We start from the raw sequence: 23,864 nt of genomic DNA on the forward strand, positions 1-23,864 counted from the left end.
CCCCTAGGTTGGCGAATCTATGCAGTGTTGCCATCCCCGGGGGTACTCGCATATAACAGCTTGTTTGGATCAGAGTTAAGAAAGGATTTACAAAGTTAAGAAATGCTTATCAGGTCTGCTAGTGGATTAAGTCTTTTTTGGTTCAGTTTCGTTAGATGGGCTTTAAAAATTATGCATTACTCTCACTTCAAGTGCATAATTCCACGCTTTCGAAGTGGGTTTAAATGGTAATGACATCGGGGCTAACACCCCTAAAGTTTCATCGCTGAAGTCGCTCGCACCGATGCCTACTCAAACTACCCCCGGGGACATTTTTTTTTTTTGCAATAACAGTACCTGTAACATCTTTGATGCAATGTTTGTACAGATGTATGGTGTGCATTCCATTTTGTGGCTATTTCTCAAGTTCAAACAGAAAAAAAGTCCTCTATAATTTCTTGTAACTTAGTGGGCCCTGATTTCACCTATGACCTCTCTAAGCAACAAGTATCGTGTTTGCTTCACTTCTCCGTATTGGAGCATGGCACTTCAAGGCTAGTGGGCGAAGACGTACACACCTGTCGTCTGGCAGGTAAGGTACCCTGACTGACGCAAAGTTGGATTGCATAGTTACAGAAAATTACTCTCACATATTGCGAAATGCTGTGTCTGTCATTTGTTTCAGCTGTAAGTCGTTCCGTCCGTCAGATGATGATCCCTTTCACTGTTACGTGTGGGTCCATGAAATGAAATGTAAATATTGACAAACTCCTCAAGTGAAGCAAATATTTTGAATTGAAAGATGGCAAGATAAACATAAATCAGTAATTTAATGTACTGCTCAGTTTAAATTATTCATTCAGTGCGAACCTGTTACAGTAATATATAAGTACCTTTCTAGCAACGAACAACGTAAAACTAGAACGGTGCTCCTGATTCAATCATACCCACCTTCTCACACCGTGTAGTTTTGATAAAGGAAGCTTTCATTTATTTATTGGGGGGGGGGGAAGCATGTCCGTAGCGTGAAATGTTATCCTCCCCCCAAGTCCCTTTTCTCAAAGATGACCTTCCCCTTTACCAAATGTATAGAACATGACTCTCCCCGTATACTCAATGTATGTTGTTGCTGTGGCCTTGAAAAATATTTTGATTTGATACAGATATTTGGTAGTAATACATTTATTAACATACAATAATTCCCAGGGGAATTAAAAAGGGTTATACGATAATAGAAAACAAATACACATGCAAAAGAAATATTAGAAAAAATATGAAAATATACTAGCAACTGTGATGGGGCTTCATCAGTCATTTGAATGGCAATGGGTGGTTTGTTGTGTTTGTAAACTTCATTTAGAAAATTGGCAACATTGCTCAACGTAGTTTCATTTACTATTCATGCAATTACACAATACTACGTTATTCAAAATATTTAATTATTTTGATGGCTTTTAATGTGCAGGGGACATCAAACATATATTGTTTGATAATGATACCGTGATTTCCATGTTGTACACAGTCAACCTGACCATTTTACTCTGAAAATACATGTTATTTCTGTTCAAGAATCACTATCATTGTCACTGTTGTAAGAGTCAATAGACTCTGTATCACTCTCATTGTCTAGGATGTTTAAAATCTAAATAAGTGGCACATCATCATCATCAACAACAGCAGTTGCCTTGAACTAATCATGAAGTCAGTGATGAAACATGAGAGCTAGGGTACTACCTCTGGGGAACTCCAGTCAAATGATGATTCCTCAGACTGACATTGTCTTCAAAAGAGAATCAAAAGCTCATAAAACACTTGTACTTGCAACTCTTTTCTCAGTGTTATTTATGGTGGTGTTATTATTGAACTATTGAACTTTGCTAGAACTTTGGTATTTTTCACCAAGTCAAGTACATTGTACATGTTTCTGTTCCTTTTTTCACCAGTGAATCAGAATATTTAGAATTTCTGTACACTTTAAAAATGTAAAGTAAAATTTGCAAATTTGACCCTCCCCTGGGACAGGTTTTCAGAATGACCCACCTCCAGTCCTGCAGCCCCCACTCCCACATGAGAAATGAATGCTTCCTATAGATTAGATCATTGAGATAAAAGTGAAGGATTTACTGAGCTTACATCATCATGATACAGAATGGTCAGAGTTCATTTGGTTTCACTTTGAAGTAAGTCTTGTGGAATTTCACTTTTATTTTTCCTGATAAAAGTTGGCACTTTTGTTTATTACAAATTTGCAGATAACAGGTGCTATGTAGAACTGCTGACAATCACTGTTCTGTGTAAAATCTTTTCCATGAACAAACAGTCTCCAGAATAGATACAACCCATGCTGTTAGACAACCTTAGGAAAGCACCATTTGATTTTTGAGTTGGAGTTAGAGGATTTTGTCAAGAATCAATATTGATATATCTAGTGCATACATATAATATGTCATATATCTAGTATTGTTTTTGCCTCTGTAAGCAGTGCAAATAATACTTCATATATATTTCAGTTGGCCTCTACATTGTAGTTTATTTGTAATTGCATGTATTACTCCAGTGTTCCTCAATAGCATTGGACTGTACAGCTTTGTTGACATTCCAATTCCCCCTCCCCCAAAATCAAATGATTCACCCTGAGTCAGTTTCCTTATCCATTAAATGGTTAAGCCTGTATGATGTACAGAAGTTGCTAGTGGAAGTCAAACCATTTATGAATGTGCATTATAAATCACATCTTTAACATTTAAAATGGTACCTTTCATGTATAACATCACTTTGTTAATCTTGAAGGATGAAATATATCTCATCCAAAAATGTAACGCTAATTAAAGATTTGAAGGTCATTATCTTTTTTTACTGTTTCTACAAATTTTCGTTTGATGCCAACAGTCCGTAATTGACCCTAAAACTACAGGGGGATAGAACAAAATATAGAAAAAAAGAATCTGATTTTACAGTGCCACTCAAAGTCTGATGTCTCAATTTGAATATCACACATTGAAGATTTATTGTCATATACTGATTGATACTATCATATGGAGAACACAAGAACCAAGGTGCATGCAACTATTCTGAGCTATGCCATACATGTACACTCACTATGTCCATAATCCTAGTTCAAAAACAAACCAGAATGCCACTAAGCTAACAGATGTACTATCTTAGGAACTAAATCAGTTATAGCCATCAACATGTCATCTTTCAAAAAAACATAAGTTCATTATTGATTTTGTGAGATCCACCCAAGTGCATGGGTAAATATAGACCGCTGCGTCTGAAAGATCTTACAAAAAGACAATCCCACCTTAAGATACTTTAAACTATTCTTGTACATTTGCTATATTCATATTAAGATGAATATCATCATACATTTTAATATTAAAAATCTATACATGAGATCCAACATCAAATTTTTCAACAAAGGAAAAATATATTATTTAACTGTTGAACACAGGATAGTCATTCAATGAAATCTCCATAGCAAAAACAGTATCATGTATTATGTAAATTTTGCATGTTGATACACACATCGAATATCTATTAATAAAGACAAAAAACTCTTTGAGTTTGGATGGAATGTAAGCATTGCTGTGCATACATGTACTGACTGTTCTTTCCCCAATGTTTTATCAAATATCACCAACACATTTGAAAATCAAATGAGAACTAGCTCAAATTCTGTTTAGATATTCCAATTTTTCATTACTTTGATAAAACTTACTTGGGATAATTACCAGTCACAAACTACCATGCCCTAAACTGTGTGGATACTTATGTCTACATACATGAGGGGCGATGTAAAAAGTTTAATCCCCCACCCCCAAACTAAAAGAATTAACCTTCTTATCTGACATAGATATTTTTGGTCCCTCATTAGTTGCAAAATGTTCAAAATCATCCATACCAGTGGATAGTCTCATTGTTTGATCAGACAATGAGATAGCAAATGAAATGCATGACTTTTTATTACATTGGCCGTTATCAGAATCAGTAAATAAAAACAAGTGAAACAACTTCATTTGGCAAGTCATTCCTACGTATATGTCTAGTAGAGCTCATCAATTTAAGAACAATGAAATAAATTCTCATTGAAAATCTAAAGCAAACAACAAATGAAATGACTAATGAGTGATTACATCATGTGATGCTTGGAGTTTGAAACACAGCTGCAGCATAGTGAACTTGTCTATGTTAATATGACTGCTGACAGTTACGAGATGACTTTACAGTTTTCTTATCAAGGTTTACCATAGCTACATGGTACATACATGTTTGTACTATACACACAGCATGACCTAGTTCTCCACAAAATCATTTTGTCTGTTAACCTTTTCACCAACAACTGTTAATTAAACACTTCTATCTTAAATGATTTAATATAACCTATCAAATGGACATGGAATTGAACAACTAGATATACCGCAAACATATCGTAGAAAACTGAAAAACCTGATATTCTCCCTGTCAAATACATTTCCTGTTATTTTCTTTTCACAGATGCTATGTAAAAATATGTAACAAGTTGTAAATGTATCAGGTCAAAGGGTAAAAGTCACTTTGACCTGTAAATTGACCAGTGACGAAGAAGTCTAACTCTAGTGTGACCAATGAGGAGTAAAACGTTATCTCAGATATTTATAATTTTCCAAATCCGTCCAGAAGCTCAAGCAGGGAAAATCTTTTCCAAACCTGTCAATACACATTTTACAACAAGAGGTTATCCACAAGTGAAAGCTTTTCACCAGCAGAGATTTCAGTCTTCCCGGCCAAGGAAAAAGTACTCAACATTTCAGTCCAGTGGATACACAGGTGTTATCAACAACCAACTATCAACGTTTACAGGAAAACACCAAAGTGCCTGTCTGTATCAGTACAATACCTTCAGTACAATGGGGATATGTAATTCAAAAGATGGTAAGCTATCAGACATCTTATTTTAGTTTTCTGTTACCTTTCAAAGGAGCCTCCTTGTGATGCTTTGAGTTGCAACAACTGTAAAAATGCAAACACAGCAAAATGTTGGATGCACAATGCCATTAATATAAATAAATTCCAAATTTTCTTCAGGATTTACATTTTCATTCCACAAACTAAATACCAGCCTGCAGCCATTTCTGAGAAAATTCTATCAGTGCAAGTGATAGATTGTGTGATAAACCAAAACAGAAACAGAAAAATCAAATAACCAAGGTGTGTGTAATGATACCGAAATCGAAAGGGGTGTTTGCATGAACCGTTTAGCAATGAATGCCTTTTGCCACTTAGTTTCATTTCAGAAATGTTTGATCGCTTAACAATCTGTTATTGCACATCCAGAAATCATTGGTATTGATGTACATTTGGAATTTTGCAACTGAAATGATGCAAATTAATGACCATAATCATTCAAGCAAAGACTTTAACAATCAGTTTATCTTGATATCGTTCATGAAAAAATTCAGAAATATCAGAATAATTAAAAGAACACGTTCATTGGCCTGTCTTATGAATTGTCATTCATGATAATTAAATTATGTCAGTTATGAGAGAGTAATCTTAAAAAGAGAAAACAGCATGATTGGCTGAGGAGCAGCTAAAATTATTTTATTAGTATGTTTTTCTCTATCCCCCTGCCTCCCTCCCAACTGGCTTCCCTCCCCTCTATTCATTCTGCCCATTGCCTTACAAGTGATAATATATTGCTTCTTTATATGCCACAGCAAACAACAGCCATGCTCACACAAATGGCACAGCAGCTACAAACAATGGCAAAGGTAACATGAAAAACATGCTTAAAAACTGCTTTTTTGTAAATGCGTGCTTAAAAATGTGTTGTTTATCACTTAATATCTCATGCATGTGCCGCTACATACGGCACACCACACTAACTGGATACTTGTTTGTGCTGTCCCTCTATTAATATGCAAACAACCAGCATGCCATATATTGTAACCTTTAACCTCAATTATCATTCAACGACCTTGGATCACATTGTCACTCTATCGTAACGTAGTTGAAAATATTCATGAATGCATGCACAGACAGGAAAACAAGTTAAACATCCGGCCAGGGTAGTGGGTGTTTAAGCTTGCAACACACAGTGGAGGGACCGTACTTACAAGTATCTCTGATTGTTGTGAACAGTGTGCTGTTTGTGGTGTGTAGTTAGCTGTATTGCTTGTGTAAGTCATCTCTCCTTCGTAATGTCCAATATTATCAGACTGACAGCCACATTTCCCCTGTGTTTGTATCTGTCTAATGTAACCTATAAATGCATGCTTATCTATTTGTTATGGAAAGTTACTGTATATTACATTATCTGTGCATGTATTTTATCATTGTAAAGTGTTGCATAACTCATGGTATACTTGTGTTGCATGTCATTTAATTCCCAGACTACTATTTTAGATGTTGTCATTGGTTTTTGTCATGTTTGTCAATTTATATTTTGGAATATACCGGTACAAACTAGCTGAGAAATTTTTGATGTTAGTGATCACCACCAAGATGGTGAAAGATGATGAGTCATGAGGGAAAGTAATTGTATCGTCAGTGTTATTTAAATTTCTGGTAGCCTTTAAATGGTACCACCCAATTTTCATTTGATTGACGTAGATAAAATATTCCTTTCAATATTATGGAATATCACATTTCTTTTCTTTTTGCATACGTGTGCTGACCCGTGTATTTATTCTGAATTTCTGCATAGTCATATAACACCAGATTTTTCACATTTATGCCATTTCTATGTATAGAGTACGGTATTGCAGCAATGCCGAAACCAGAGAAGATTGTACCGGTGGAAGCTGTGGTTTGCAAAGTAGATGATATGAAAGATGGAGAGTGAGTATTAATCAGCCACAGTGGGGGGGAGGGGAGGGGGGAGTAGAAAGTGAAACTTAAACTGGAATGCTGATAATACAATACAGTATATCAGATCATCTGTCCTAAACATTGTGTACATGTATCACCAACACAGGTTCCCTTTGTTGCATACACAGATATAATTTTTTGAAACAAAATTTCCTGTCATGATCTCCCTCTCATGGTTTCCTATACTGGTAACACTTCCGTGATGTAGTTGATGGTATTGTAACAGCAATTTAGTCACAGAATTCTACTGAAAATAATGAGATCGTAAATGCAGGGACATCTGTATTTTCCTGAACTTTACAGTTGAAAAACTGATCAATACTCAATAGATGCAAAATGCAATCAGATTTGATATCAGTGAACACTTTATTGATAGGTCACTGAAATTTGTACAGAAATTCAGAAAAATAAAACATGCAATAAAAGAAAGCCAATGTTTGCAGAATGAAAAATGCAATGTCATGGTGTCATCCATATGAAAGTGAAACCAATTCATGTACCTACATCAAGTTAGCAATCAATACCAGTAACCATCCACTTGATTTGAGTGATCACAGACAGTATAATGTCTATTGTCTGACATGCATCTTAAAGGATGTGTTACAATACAAAAGGTCAGTGACCTTTATTATGTAATAGGTAAGCGATGAGATGGGTCAAATCTTGATAGGTCAATCAAATGGAACTATTAAACATGAATGTTTTGACTTTTTTCTTTTGATTTGTAGCAGTGGGAAACCTTGAAATGTCTCCAACTGTTAGCCTTATTTACATATCTGGGTTCACAATATATGCATTTACATACCAGTCGATGATATCGCAATTCGCAACTCAATCAATCAAAATTACCAGTTCATTGATTTTGTTCATGGCCATGTTTATCACAGTATCAGCACAGGTAGCCAACTAGTGGCTTTGCATTTGTCTACAGCTTTGCTGTGACATATGCAGTATTTACTGGCTTTCCAGCCATCAACACAATAGTCTGCTTAGGTTTATTCCATTGATTTGTAATGGCACCACTATCAATGGTTCCTTCAGTATACTATGCTATAAGCTCACAGGGCAAGCCATCTGTTATAAATCTTTCAAGATTAAAAATACCAAGAATATTCTTTAAAGGATAATATTAAATTATAATATGGCTTGGTATGGATCCAGTATTATTCAGTCTACCTCACCACAGTTCGTGTCTTGATCTGCAGGATGCGAGAAGTTGATGTTGGACCCGGTAAGGCCCTTCTGATCAAGGACCTTGGAGCGTACACTGCAATAGGTCACAAATGTACACACTATGGAGCACCACTTGTCAAAGGTACTTTAGATGTCAAATATAGTAATTCCAATTATCTATTTTCACATCTTTTGCTGTCATTTGAACCTAGTGAAGCTGTTTGTGAGTCAAGGGTATTTTTTCAGACTCTATAAAAACTGCAGAGTACATGCACAGGAATTACTCCAGAAATCATTCACTTGACAGAAACAGTTTAGAAATATGCTAAGGTATTCTTGCATTTTGAAGAGACAGAGTAGAGATTTAATCAGAATACATCGTATACATTGAGCTGTTGCTTCTCAAGCTGTACACATGGAATATTTTAAGAGGCATGAAAACGTCTTTCTGGAACTTGTCATTTGCCAAGAAAAAACTACCAGCACCTTACATCAGAAAAACCTAGTAATGGTATTTGATCTTTTCTGAACAAATCCTAAGAGATACCATTCTGTATTTAGTGTTAGAATTGAGTTTTTCATCCTGAAATGTTAAGTTGTATAAAATTACCAAGTAGGTTTATAAAGCTCATGTATATTATTAATAAGTGATGATTAATTTTCTGTGTATGTCTCCTATCTAATGACATCACTATTCTTCTAGGTGTTTTGTGCAATGGTAGAGTTCGTTGCCCCTGGCATGGTGCATGCTTTAACATCCAAAGCGGTGATATTGAAGACTTCCCAGGCTTGGATGGAGTACAGAAATTTGAGGTGAAACACTTAGCAAAACTCAGAAGGCATTTGATCAATGAGACTGACTCTGGTAATTCCTTTCAAAGCAGTGAGAATAACCTGTCATCAAGATTTTATGACTCAGTGTGAAGGGATCTGTCATTCATGAAATTCTCTGTTGAACTTTTAGTATGATTTGATTTTGTGCATTTTATAAATTGTCATTGAAAATGCCTACATCCAACAGAGCCTTTGTAGTAACATTTCTAAGTGTTGGAGCAACAGAACTTATTGTCTGTAAATACTTAGCTCTGTTACTGAACCAAACTTTTTTAAGGGTTGGGATTTAGCTGAGGGGTTTTGACTGCAATGTCTTTGTAATAGTGACTTAGTGCCAGACTGTGTGAGTTCTACTCTGCATATTGTTTGAAGAAGTCTTGAATTGGCTAACACACTACTCTGTGACAAGGCCATCTGAATCCAGCAACATTTCATGGACAGTGACAAATTCATGTCAAACTCTCATGGGTATACATGTATATCCTCATGTATTGCTAGTTATGGTGAAGAACTTTAAGCTGTAGTTCTGGATTAACAAGGTAACATTTCTACATTTCAGGTTGACATCAAGGATGATAATGTCATTGTAAAGACACATAAGAAGGTATGATAAACAACATTTTATCTGTCATTATATGACTACATTGACTACATCATTACATCATTATCACTTTGATATTGGCCAGAGTTCTCTTGCTGATCTTTCTTTCTAGTAAGTAAGTTGATCTATTAATTGATTTTATGTGTTCCCTGACATGAAGAGAAAAATCAGAACTTTGTTTGACAAAGTGAAGTCATCAAAGATGTTATTTTTTGAAAGCTGGTGTTTATGTGTAAACATTTATCATTTTAGGAGGGTAACACTTTTGTCCCACACACTTAAAGGTTCAACGATTAAAACCCTTTCAAATTTATTTGAACCAGGCACTGGAGAAGACCAGAAGAATCAAAGAAATGAGTAGCCGTTCACCTGATGAAGAAGTCAATGTAGTTCTGATTGGAGGAGGTGATATCTTGGTTTTTGTTCTTATCTGTGTGATGTGTTTTTATTACAGCAAATTGTATTTTTTTCTGTCAGAAAAGTAACCGATAGTCACAGTAATGCTCTGAACTAAGGTGATATGTGAATGAAATGAGAATTCTTATATAAATGCTTTACAATCAACTGGAAATGTTATTTCAGTGTTTATAGCACTTTTGAATGTACGTTTGTAAATACAAAATTGAAAGAATTAAACCGAAAGAGGTCTCTGAGATAGGATATTGTACTACAGGATAAGATGATATGCTGCATGGCTGTATCTCATTCTTACTCCAGTTTGATCATAATGAAATCATCAGAAAATTTGACTTTATCTCATTTGTACACATACCTAAAAGTAAGTCTCCAATCACTAAGATGAGTTATTAGTAAAGGTGACACTCCTTTACCCGATCATAACAATGGAGCCACTTATACCAATGGGACTAACATACAGTACTCCCACTGGTTTCAATGTACACAAAGGTTTGATGGGTATCCAAACACAGTGGATTCATACATCTGTGTTTGTCACCAGGTGCTGCATCCAGTGTTTGCGCAGAGACACTCAGACAAGAAGGATTCAAAGGAAGAATTGTCATAGCAACCAAGGAAAAACATCTTCCTTATGACAGACCTAAACTCAGTAAGGTATGACATCATATGTGGTACATGTTATCTGCTTGCCTCTCAGCTCATATTTTAAATGTCTACTCTGAAAGATACCCAGCACTACTATCAATCTTGCATCAGTGTAGAATTAGTGAAAATATCTTTGCATATACTGATATGTGGCTGTTTGTAACAATATGCTAATTCATGAATTAAATCAACATTTCATTCAACGTTCATTGTAATAAGAAGTACAGAGATGCCGGTAGTTGTGACAAAGGGATGTAGTAATCATAGTTGAAAAGGACAGCATGAGGAAGGAGGTACATGTAGCAGGGCAGATTTTAAGGAACAATCAGTAGATAATTATGATGATGGTAATGATGATGATAATGATGATGGTAATGATGATGATGATTATTATTATATTGCTGCCTTTTGTGCTGCTAATGATGATGATGATGATGATGATGATGATGATGATATTGACAATTAACCATGATGATGATAATAGAGGTTAATAATGACAATCACGATAGTGTTCTCTCTGATATAATTCAGGCTTTGGACAGTTCTGCATCAGACATTGCCCTCAGAGACCAGAATTTCTACTCTGTCTATGATATTGAAGTGATGACAGAGAGTGAAGCTGTTTCCATAGATACTGTACTAAATGCTGTCACATTCCAAAATGGAGACAGTATCAACTATGATCATCTGCTCATTGCAACAGGTGGAAGGTATGTGACAAACATTTGTAGATGTATTTTTGTTCACCGCTACATCTCTTGGGATTGTAGTTGTACTTTTCCTCATTGATGAACTTTTGAAACTAAATAATTACAAATCACATGATTGTGTATGTTCGGTTCTGTAATGGGCTGTATATGACAAGTAAGGGGCCTTTGATCAGAAGACAAGCATGTGTAGCATAGCTAATTCCTATCACTACAAAGCAATGAAACTGATTCAATGTGCATGTATCAAAAATTACAATGACGATAATACAATCTATCATTCAATTAATTTGACATGGAGTGTAATTTTGTAGGCAAGTACGGGATGTACCGGTAGTCGGCACCAACATAACAGAATTAAGTTTTTGCATGTATTTGTTTCGTTGTTGATGGCTCCAATTGTCATCCTCTGAAAGATTTAACTTTCATTCATCTTGTAATATCTGTGTACACCTTGACCATGTTGTAAGAATTTCATCTCTAATACCATACAGGGCTTGAATAATGCTTGTCTACCTGTCCCAGGCAGTTTTTAAAAGTTCTTGTCCGAATAGATACTAGGTAGAATTTTCAACTCTAAATCAGAATTACAATCTTTTTCCCTCTACTGTATATGTAAAAATTTCTATCCATGTAACTTAAGAAATTTTTGAAACCCATTCTCACAAGCCAGAGCATAATTTCTGCTCCACTGACCTATGCAAAAATCAAGGGGTAGCGCTAAGCTGTTGCCTTAAAGGGGCGCGTGGTTTGTGACAATGTTGAAACCATGATCCGGACATTCAAAGATCTAAAACAAGATAAAAAATATGACGATCGTTTCAACACTGTTAATAGGAGGCAGCCATATTGGAATATTCAAAATTACACTGTGGAATGCGCTTTTGCCTTATTAACCTGATTAACAACAATGAACGGTGTAACTCAACATAATTAACATTTTCCCTGTAATATCAGCTATCATAGAAACTGTTCAATATGGTTGCCACCTATCAAAAGAGGTGATATAAATAATAATTTTAATGTAATTTCTGTGGACTTTGTCTCGGATGAGTTTAATTCATTTTCTAGGAATGAACAGAATGATTTTTAGTGGACAGGCATTTTATTTACTGGGACAGGTACTTTTTATTTTAACCTCTCCAGTGAACAGGTGGTTGAAAAAAAAGTATTTCGAGCTCCGCAACATATATTTACATCCTTGTTACTGTGTATTCATAGAAATACTTTCTTGTCCCACTGCCTTTCTGTGCGTGTCCGTCTGTCAAGAACCAGAATTCATATCATGGTGGTATAGAAGTTAAATCTATTAAACTACAAATTTTAATCTGGTTCTCATTTAACTCACCGTGTATATTGTCTATTATGTTGTCATCTTCTGCAGACCCAGGATACTTCCAATACCAGGTCATGACCTTCAGAATGTGTGTCTTCTCCGTACTCCAGATGATGCAAATGCTATCGCCAAGAATGCTAAAGGCAAACAGGTTGTCATCATTGGCACATCATTTATAGGTATGGCACTGTAATGCAAAATACACTGCCAGGTTGTGAAACATTGGATTCGGATGTTTTGATATCATCAATACTTTGAAGTTGTCAATATCAAATTCATAGGCAAAATCTATTTACTTTTAAACTAAATAATAATAGATTTCTAGAAATTGATATTTATTGAGAAGTGACTAATTTCAGAAAGCATATAGCAGTGACCATTTTGTAATCGGCAAAGGGATATAGAGATCGCAGTACCATGTATGAGGTAAACATAATTTCACTAGCTCTATTTGATGACTTAAAAATTCGTATTTGTCGTTAGTAGTAAGACCAAACTGCAACTTTTTACTACATGATAACATCACTGTGTAAATTTTAGATTTACAAAATCCGAAATGTTATGTTTGTACTTATTGCATAATGCATGGCTACGTTTGAAAACAGATAATTACATCATCAGAATAGTTTGGTTAAAGTTTCATGATGTGTACTTAGTATTAAATACAAAGGCCAGGAGTGCTGTTTGCATTAAAACGAATTACTACAAGGAGAGGGAATTATGAAAAAATATTTTTAATGTCTTTATCTTTTAAACGAATGTGAAGTATTCCTACATGAAAGTCGAGAATTTTTGTTGGACGGTATTAGAACTGTTTTGAGACGTTTCAAATAATAGCAATCACTGTATCAGACTAGCACATAGCATTATAGATTCATGTTTTACAATACCATAAGCATTGGCAAATGTGTCTGTACAACTACCTACTAATCATAATATTTTGACTCAACTCATAAAATTAAACTATTCCTTCTTATTCTAGCAGTTTCCACTCCATCAACCAATATATTAACCAATTAATTATCTCATCTACCTACCACTTTCATAATTTTGGAATACTACTGGTGCAATTTTGATGTGAAATCTTTAACATTCCAATTGATATTATGTATTCAGAACATCTGCAGGCACTAACTTCACAGTTTTCATATTTGCATCACTGTCATGTCATATAAGAGCACCATATACATGTTCACTCCCAAATTTTGCTGTTTCATGTATTTTCTCATTCAGGAATGGAAGTGGCTGCATACCTCTCTGATAAAGCTGCTAGCATTTCTGCTATAGGGTTAGAAAAGACACCATTTGAACTTGCTGTGGGAGCACAAGTTGGAGGCGCCCTCCAGAGGGTAGTTTTATTTGATCTTTGTTTTTTATCCCTGTGTGACATTTTATGATTGATTTCTGTGTATTGTGTGATTAGGCATGGAAGTGGCCAGCTATCTTGTTGACAAAGCCAATCACATCTCAGTTATTGGTCGCGGTAACACTGCATTTCAAGCAAGTTTAGGAGAGCAGTTAGGAGTAGTACTGCAGAGGGTGAGACTGCTTTTGCTGTGATGTCATAGTATGCTATGCTTCATTTTGTATTTGCATGATTTGAAGGCATTGACACTGTAATAGTTTTAAGCAAAACTAAATAACATTGTTTTAGATTCTCGAAACATAAGATTTTCAATGCATGTCCTTGCAATGCATAAACTAACACTGTAGATATTATAGCATCTCCTTTGACTAGTTACCATAGTTACCAGCACAGCTCTTCTTCAATTGCAATGTAGCTGTGAGAGGTATTAACCAGGGTTTTCATTGATAAGTTAGTTGCAGGGATCATTTATTGCAAATTCACTGTTTGGTGCAGGCAGCACCTACAAGCAAGAGTTTCAATCTAACATTGGTGTAGCCTTCCTTTAAAGTTCCATTAGCTGTATCTTATGGCGATTTTCCGTTAGTTTAATCGAAATGATCACTGGCTCATGTTGAATAGCATGTCAAATAACAGAGAATCGCATATTATTCGGAAACATTACGTGCCCTACAACTAAATAACATGTGATTTTACAACGAAAATTTCAATTCTTGTCCGGACAGAAATACAAACTCTGTTGACACGCGGATTGCAACGTAGGCATTCTTCTGCACATGCGCGAGCCATTTACAGCAATTTCAAAATAAATATTCATTACTTATGCCCGGTACTTACGTCGTAGTCCATTGTCCGAGCACGTTGCGTAGCGATGTCTGGCTATCCACGACGCGATGTTGTTTTGATCCCGCAATAAACGTGAACTTGTACATCTCGCGTGATCGCGGCGTCACCATTATCTGCGTTCTCCCCAGCACGCTGAGCGTGCCAGACGTCAACAAACGAGCTCGGAAGGGCAACACGTTTGAACAAAAATTAGCAGTTTTATGTGGCTATAACATCACTAATCATGTTTGTTTCTTCTTAAAACAACATTTTGCAACAAATATGAGCCTCCAACATGGAATTTTCCGAGGTAAAAAATGGTCAAAAGTTACAAATAATGGGCCTTAAGGAAGGCTATGTGGACTCACCAGACCTGACTTGCTGTCATCAGAACATGGGTATCTAACTGCTCTAACCCAATAATTATGCATTCAGGTTTAGTTACTGATCTACCTGACACTGTCTGCACACTAAACCACACACAATATCCATAGTATTTACAGACGAGTAGCTGCCAACACTTTGATATTTACCATCTGATAAATCAATGGGTAAAGTTGTTCCTTCATACCTTGCTAAGTTCATGAAATCCAACAACTCCAATCCAGCAAATCTCTTTGATCAATCTGCATACCCATTCAGAAAGTTTCTCCAGCCACATTCTTGTCTGATCGCGGCGTATTATTTTGTTATGCATCATCACTGTCCTTGAATCATTTGTTAGCATCCATCCTTTCAACAACATTCAAGATTTCAAGTAAAGTCTCTTTGTGAACAAAAGCTAACCAGCAATTTGCCCGTCAAGTTGTAGTGAATTACTAGGTATCTGTCACCTACTACCAAGACAGATAATCAATTTCTTAGATAAGGAAATTCAGCAATCATATCAGGGATCTTCCAGCTACATGTGCATTTTCTGGAAATAGTCTTGGACTGCTGGATAAGACAATATTGACTCACTATCCAAGTTTTAAGTGATCTGGTGACACTTGTAAAAGCAAATTATTTTTTTTCAAGTTTGAAAAAGGTAGTTTGACTGTGATTTTCAGGTTCAGATTTGAATCCAAGCAGTTGTTTGATTTCTATAGCTTTGACACTGATAGGTTTATGCTAATAGCATGCTACTTGGTTGGTACTAGAAAAAATTCAATTGCATTCGTACACATTCAGTTCAATACATGAATACACTTTATGCCAAGGAAGAAATACAGCAGGATTTGAGACAAGAAGCTCAGGCAGTTCCCACCATTTCCACCACATGAGGACATTTTTTATGTGCAAATGCAGGCCTATGAGGTTACGTGTACAATTCTTTCCTAACCTTTTGCATATTTTCAATGCAGAAACCTGACCTCTTGACCCCCACATCAGAGTGTCTGTGTTTTTGCAGGGCAACACAAGCTTAGCATCAAGAGCAGGAAAGTTGAAGTGAAATCAAGTCCTGCCTATTTTGCATAATCTGTACATGTGATGGTGAATCAGGGTCTGGGAGTTGACTGGGTTCCATGAATTTTGAAAATGCTGATGCATTATATATATGTTTTTTGTATCAAATTAAGTTTTTACATCATATGTTCTGGCTATTGTAATTTCACTTTCATTTACTTATTTTTTTATTTCATTCAGATGTTGGAAGCAAAGAATGTGAAATTCTTCATGAACAACAGCGTGAAGGCATTCCATGGAGAGGGCGGTAAACTCAATTCTGTGGAATTAGCATCTGGTGAGACTCTACCAGCTGAACTCTGTGTTGTTGGTGCTGGCGTTGTTCCAACAACTGAATTCCTCAAAGAAAGTGGACTAACTATGAATGCTAGACATCAGCTTTCAGTGGATAAGGTGAGTATGGCAGAAATCAGTTTGATATCAACTTCTGCGTAGATGAAAGGGCTGCCACCTTAGGATGATATTTGTACCTGCACTTCCGTGTGCAAGCAATACCTGAAAGCAACAGCCTAACATAAGTATCACGAGGGAAATACGGAATGTTCCATTTTTTTCAAAGGTAGTGTCATTCATCAATACTGATTTGATCTAATCAATTAGTCTCAGAGTGGTTTAAAGCACCTTTTTGTTATCAGTTGTGCAATTTTCCGCAAAAGTTTGATGAATGGTTTGGTATTTTCTTTCTCTGAGAACAAGTCAACGTGTACATACAGAAGGACAGTAGCTGTAATAATGCTGTGGATTTGTGATTTCAAAACTCAAAATAGTTATTTACTTCATACAAAAAATTTGATTCTGTTGTCATCATTACTTTTTTCATTTGCATAGTTAAGTTTCTCAGCATATGTGCATACAACAGATAAGAAGCATTAGATAAGGAATGGAATACGTATTAAGTTTCCTAACATGTGTTTTTTTGGTTTTTTGCCAAACAGTTCATGAGAACCAGCAAAGCTAATGTGTATGCAGCAGGTGACATTGTAGAATTTCCATTGGCAATGTTAAATGGTGAAAGAGTTAACATACAACATTGGCAAATAGCTCATATGCATGGTAAGTAATAGATTACTGAGTTTTGACAAATAACTCATACAAAATGCATGGCAAGGTGTTAAGGAAAATGTGATGCAGAATATTCATATGTAAACACAATATTTTAATGATGACCTCATCACGCGTCAAGCATTTCCATGTAGTGTGAAGCATCCAATATTGAATCAAATGTTCATTTTTCTGTTTCAAAATGCTTTCATGATAGAATTTACCGTATCAGGCTTTTCAGGGCATCTAAAAATAAATATTCAATAGACACATGTACACATCGCCAACAATTATTCATGCTTGGCTTTCTTGGAAAGGCAAGTGCTTGATACCGATGTCTTTGGTAGTGTTACATCAAAAATAAAATTATTTTCAGTCAGGACTAAAATTAGTTTCAAACACTAATGCAGTAAAGCTGCTGTCATGGAAAGAATAGTTAGCTGCCAAATTTTTGACCACCCTCCACCTAGAATGGTATGCGCCAACATCTCAATCTGATTAAACTGAGCCATCTGTCTGATAGGTGGTGCACTTGTTTCATCTGGTTACAATCAGTCTTAGTTTAGAAGTTTATACTTTGTACCGTGGATTGATATTTATTTCAAATCCCCTTGTGTGTGTTCTCTCTCTCTCTCTCTCTCTCTCTCTCTCTCTCTCTCTCTCAGGCCGTATTGCAGCTTTGAATATGTTAGGACAAGACACAGAAGTGAATACTGTTCCATATTTCTGGACAATGATGCTGGGCAAAAGTCTAAGGTTTACAGGTCAGTCAGTATTACCATATTTCATGTACGTGAAATTGTCAATGTGCTGCTATTAACAGCTTATATCACTTTCTTTAAAGCCACAACCGCTGTAAATTTATGCACGATAAAATTGCCCAATTTATCTCAAAGCGTTTAAAAGCCCCTTTAACTAAACCACTATATTTGTATTCGTTTGTCATCTCCTACTGATTCATAGGTTAAATAAAGTTGTGGTTTCATGCTGCATTTCAAACATCATGGGAATTTCCAGGAACCAATTATGTAAAAAAGAATTGCGATATCATATATTAGGTATCCAATGAGAATAGCAACTACCAGGTTGACTATAAATGTGTTACAAGTCTGTGCATTTATTCATATCTTAAGTGAATAATTAGAAGGAATAAATGGTTGTGAGTGAATGTGTTGTAAAGGTGTTGTGGCAAATCTCGTTTTGCAAGTGACAACAACTACCGGTACACATACGTACTCAGGATCAAGACAAATACAATTACTCATAGCTTTTACAGTGAAAGAAAATGGCTAAGGTTTTTGCTGTAAGATTTTTATTGTACAACAAATAAGTAACAAGCCGTCACGTGGTCTAGTCTACATGACACCGTCCAACATGAACCATATGCTTTTGACTCTACAGTTGATCAATAAGTTTAGACTAAAACTGTTCACAACTCTTATGAACAACAATGAGGGTAACAGTCAGCAATTGTTGAGATGCTAATCAGTGATGCAGATTCAGATATCTAGCAAAGGACCGACTACTCTGAGATTATTTGAATTAGATAAGTTACTCCATCATAGATGTGAAATGGGTAAATACCATACCTTTTGGCCATGCAGTTTGTCCTGCACACAATTGGTGTGTGTTGTATCATCTATGAATTTTACAATCATTCAGTGGCTGTGATTCACACAGCAATTCTCACAGTATGACTGAGAAGTTGAAAAATCACAGCGTATTTCTGTCTTCTAAAAAATGATGTCAATGCAATCCTTTGGTATCTTTGTCTAAAACACTCTTGCTCAGTGGAGAAAGTGTGTGATTTTTAGTTATGTTGGAGAAGACAACATTGACGCAGTGTTTTGATGGGAATGTTTCTTTCCAAAGTTGATATAAACTTGAGGCTAGGCTCTCATAGTCTATATGTTCAAATAGCTACAACAACATAAGTTCACTCACAAATTGCCATCTGTAACCTTTGTACTTTTATAGACAAGCTTGAATTCATGTGGTCACACCAGTCAACTTTCTCCTATCACATTGTGTCGTACAATATGTACCAATGGGTTTTAACAACCATAGAGGGGGAAACTCTGCCACAAAGCAATGTTTCTAGTATACATCAAGAGTCACCTACATGTAGTTCTAAAATTTATCTTGAACAACTGGGCTAATGTTGTAGGTGAAGGGATCATATCTGCTTTACCTGATGGTCTGATTCTGAATAGGGCCTGGGTTACTGTGTCACATTACAGAATGCCTTGCAAACCTCACTGCAACAGTTAGAGGATTTTGAGAGGATTCAAATCTGAAAACAGCGTCACCAAAACATTTGCTAAAATCTGGAAAATCCAGAGTTTCTCTGTTTTCTTTTGTTTTGTGGAAATGACAGCCAGTTGTATTCAACTGTGCATGCTGCTCCCAATTGCGACATCTGTTGTTTAGGATGATCATGCACACACTGTATACAAGTACAGTACTGCTTTGAAAGGGTAACCAAAATTTTTTTGCTGTTGAAACCAGGAAAATGAACAAGTCAAGTTCAATTTTTGCTGTCAAGGTGTTCACATGCCTCTCATGATGGATAATGACAGATTATTTGGTAAGCATCTTGGCCAGATAAAAATTAAAAGTTTTATTTTAATTCATAAAATAATATGGAAAGTTACATTGGTTATGTGACATCTCAGGTCCAAGTTTTCATCATGTCATGAAATAAATTATAGTATTCATCAAATTATCAGGTATGACAAGTGCATGCATTTTATATTCCTTCAAAGCCATCTTGTTTCATTGCTAAAGTAAAGTCTGTTCACTATGCCATTCATCATTCTGACATCAATTCCATCACCAGCGTTGCACTTTCTAAGAACACCATTCACTGTAAATGATAATTCTCATCAAGAAAATTCTGAATCATCTTCTAGGGTACAACGTTGGCTATGATGATACTGTCATCGATGGAAACTTAGATGAGTTACAATTCGTGGCATACTATACCAGGTAAGGAATGCAGAATATTGAACATCACTTACCACCCTAACCATAACAATCCTGTTCCATACTATACAAAACTAGTTAAACTGGAGCAGTCCTAAATTGAGATTTTGATTTTACAACATTGAAAATACTTACACAAAAGTATTCTTCTTTCTTTCGTATTCAGTTAATTTTCTGTTTTCTTGTCACATTTCAGCAACTAGGCGATTGGCCTGACTGACATTTCTATGTTCACCTCAAGATGGCGCTGTGGTGAACAAATCATCCCACATATGACTGAACTTGGAACCTCCCCATCTCTATTCATTGTTGGGAGCATGTCCTTTACTGATCGAAAAACTTATATCTTGGCATACTGTTTCATGACAAAATGATTGTTTTTTTGTTTGTGTTAGGAAAAAGTTGAAACTACGCTGTAAGATATAAAAGATTGTGTTGGGTTTGAGTCTGATCTCTGTGGTTGTGTTTTTGTATGGCAGGGGTGACAATGTGGTAGCTGTTGCCAGTATGAATTCAGATCCAGCAGTGTCTCAGGCTGCGGAAATGTTCCTGGCAGGAAAGGAAATCAGAAAATCAGAGCTACAGTAAGTGTCAGTAATTTACATAAAACTGGTACATTATTTACCCATGATTCAGGGCAAATTTATCAGGCAGTCTTGTGTCTACATCATCAGAGAGTGATTTCTTTTGACTCAGCCTTACTACTTTCTTATACCGTACCCACAGGGGTGACAAGACCTACTGGAAGAGCCTCCTGTAGCTGCTGTTTTTGTGATACCATCACCATAGTGACAAGGAAGTAGTTATGTATACATACACCTGATAAATGAAATGTTTTAACGTTTATTTGTAAGGTTGAAATTTATAGTATTTATCAATTTTTACTCATTTACCATGTATCCATTCCAACATAAGACCTGTGTATCAACACTTGTGTAAATGCATATATCTTTCTTTCAAAATATTGTAAATTTGGTTTACCATAGAGAATAGAATGAGCCTATTAACAACCAGTTACTGAATGGTTTACGTTACTACTATCAATAATGAGATTTAAAGTGATATCAAAACATTTAGAAGTTAAAACATTGCCGGGGGGGGGGGGGGGGGGGGGGGGGGTATCTCTTAAAATGTGACTCTTCGTCCTTTTTATATCTCTAGCAACTTGAATGATGTAAGATAACAAACATATTTTTTGTACATTTTTTTTTTTAATTTTCATATATTTCAAAATTAAGTTTTGTTTTATTGCTTTAAACCTATTCAGCACTATATTTACATGAATGATTATTGGTAAAATAAGTGAAATTTGTCATGGCTTGTCTGGGGAAGACAATCATAGAAGTTTTTGTGGTTCTATGTACAATTACCAGTATATATGATTCAATAATGGTCATTTATGCAATGATTTTTAATTTTTTTCAAAAATATATAATTTACGCACTCAAACCTGCCCTTTTAATAGAAAAAGTAAATTTAGAACTGAAACTCTGGTTGGACTCACTAGATAATCTAATACAACATCAGACGTGATTTCTGCTGTAGCTTTCTTTCTAACCTGCTAACAAATGCCACATATTGATCACCACCACATTTTTGTTGTTGTTTACATAACTTTCTGATAGAGAGGTGCACTATTTTTGTGGAAAACAATCTACTGATAAACTGTGGATTTCAGTGAAGCTTGTATTTTGTTTTCATAGATAGTGATGTGAATGAAAGCAACTTTCATGTGTTGTCATCCAGAGGTATTGTCACATGTTCTGGTTCACCTCACCTCAGTGAAAAGTGACATATCTTGCCAGTGATTGCATCTGTTAACTCTCCATTCATAGTAACAACAATATTTACAAGGTTTGATTACGTGTAGGTTGATCAGATTTTCATGAAACTGTTTCATATTGAGTTTGATAGAAATCGCAGGTATAATGGAGAGATTTGTGAAATATCAATCCATATTTACTCTATATTTAAATATTAAACAAATTTTGTTTCACGAGATATGGATGTAGACTTTCTAATTCATTACCTCATCAAACAACTTCCAGTCCTTCCTGCTGTGAACTCTTCCGTTGTTTAAAAATAAAATACAATATTTATCCCCATCGTGGTTTGTGTTTTATTGGAATACGGATGCTGGAGCTACACTCCAGGGTTTGTGATTTGAATGTGGAATTTGTTAAGAAATGTTATGTGAAGGGCAGAGTATCGCATATACTGCAAATGAACCAAAAACATATTTTCTCAAATCTGACATGAAATTGATTGTTCTTAGTGAAGCTCAGCTCTCTCTCAGCCCTCTCTCTGATATTTTGACGAAGTGGATGATGGGAAAGCAGCTGGTAAAACTGGTTTGATTTTTCAATGAACACGCTTACAAGAACAATCAGAATCTTCAATCGGTATTGAATAATTTTGCAGAAAGTGCAAAATATTGACTATCTCAAGTTACAGTACTTTCATTATGTTACAGAATAAATTGAATCTACCAACAGCACAAGAAAGTCATATCATGTTATTAAAAATATCGTGTATCTGAAAACCATCAGTGAACAGTCTCCTTGGTGGAAGCAATGCAATAACTCAATATGCTAGTGGTTGAACAGTTATACTTCACCTTCTTTGAAAACAAAATTTCATTTTTGTGACAAAAAATGGTGGGAAAAGAGATCAGATAATGGTTCTTGCATATTAGTAAAAATACCGTCAAGGACACTATGTGCTCACATTCGGTTTGAATTGGTCCATTCGAGAAAAATTTAAACCAGGAAAAACAAGAATGACAAAAGCAAATAAGGTCTCCAACTTAGGTACTTGAGGTCATCTTTAGGAACATGCATATCAACTTCTATAGCAATGGGACAAGCAGATCCTAAATACATAAGCAAATGTCAACAACAAAAACAGAGAAGGCTTGATAAAAAGACAAGCGACCTAGCGGCCGATATAGCTCCGCTGTGTTTATGTAGAGAGTAACTATTTTTGACACATGTTGATGAAGAAGGTGGAAATCTTTGATAGCTTAATGCAATGGCCAGAAAAAAGTGGCCAAAATAAGCTGCAAAAATACACAATTTCATCATACTTTGAATATATCACATCGGATCATCCCTAAGAACATGTCAACCAAAGCTATCCGATGAGTAGTTTTTTGAGAATGAAATTTTCTGACCAAAAATGGCAACATTGCCCCAAAAATACAAAATTACAGATTTCATCAGAAATTCAATATATATTACTTAGCTCATCTGTAGAAACCTGTATACCAAATTTCAAAGCTATCAGAACAGTACTTTTTGAGAAACACACTTTTTGACCAAAATGGAAAAAATTGCCCCAAAATTACAAAATTACTGATTTCATCATAATTTCAATAAATATCATTAAGTGATCTGTAGGAACCTGTATACCAAATTGCAAAGCTATCAGATGAGTAGTTTTGGAAATACACATTTTTTGACCAAAAATGGAAAAAATTAACCCAAAACTACAAAATTGCACATTTCATCATAATTTCAATAAATATCATTAAGTTATCTGTAGGAACCTGTATACCAAATTTCAAAGCTATCAGATGAGCAGTTTTGGAAATACACATTTTTTGACCAAAAATGGCAAAAATTGCCCAAAAATATAAAAATTACAGATTTCATCAGA

The 23,864-nt window shown here is 35.5% G+C and overlaps 1 protein-coding gene across 5 annotated transcripts; it reads left to right on the forward strand.

Annotated features, from left to right (window-relative positions):
* Nucleotides 1-503: 503 nt before the first annotated feature.
* LOC139145874 (apoptosis-inducing factor 3-like) lies at nucleotides 504-22,312 on the forward strand. Of its 5 annotated transcripts, none has more exons than XM_070717300.1 (18): nucleotides 516-571; nucleotides 4,477-4,893; nucleotides 5,679-5,732; nucleotides 6,714-6,801; nucleotides 8,037-8,146; nucleotides 8,708-8,817; nucleotides 9,398-9,442; nucleotides 9,763-9,844; nucleotides 10,398-10,510; nucleotides 11,033-11,211; nucleotides 12,593-12,723; nucleotides 13,968-14,083; nucleotides 16,362-16,574; nucleotides 17,117-17,234; nucleotides 17,888-17,986; nucleotides 20,135-20,210; nucleotides 20,687-20,791; nucleotides 20,934-22,312. In XM_070717300.1, the coding sequence occupies exons 2-18, from the start codon at nucleotides 4,587-4,589 to the stop codon at nucleotides 20,965-20,967; spliced, it is 1,980 nt and encodes a 659-aa protein (XP_070573401.1). In that variant the 5' UTR covers nucleotides 516-571; nucleotides 4,477-4,586; the 3' UTR covers nucleotides 20,968-22,312. The 5 variants fall into 5 exon arrangements, with proteins under 5 accessions (XP_070573402.1, XP_070573401.1, XP_070573399.1 ...); XM_070717298.1 differs by lacking the exon at nucleotides 13,968-14,083 and adding an exon at nucleotides 13,778-13,893 and having other exon boundaries at nucleotides 520-571; XM_070717301.1 differs by lacking the exons at nucleotides 5,679-5,732; nucleotides 13,968-14,083 and adding an exon at nucleotides 13,778-13,893 and having other exon boundaries at nucleotides 504-571.
* Nucleotides 22,313-23,864: the final 1,552 nt, after the last annotated feature.

Source organism: Ptychodera flava, chromosome 12, assembly GCF_041260155.1.
Source record: "Ptychodera flava strain L36383 chromosome 12, AS_Pfla_20210202, whole genome shotgun sequence".
NCBI lineage: Eukaryota > Metazoa > Hemichordata > Enteropneusta > Ptychoderidae > Ptychodera > Ptychodera flava.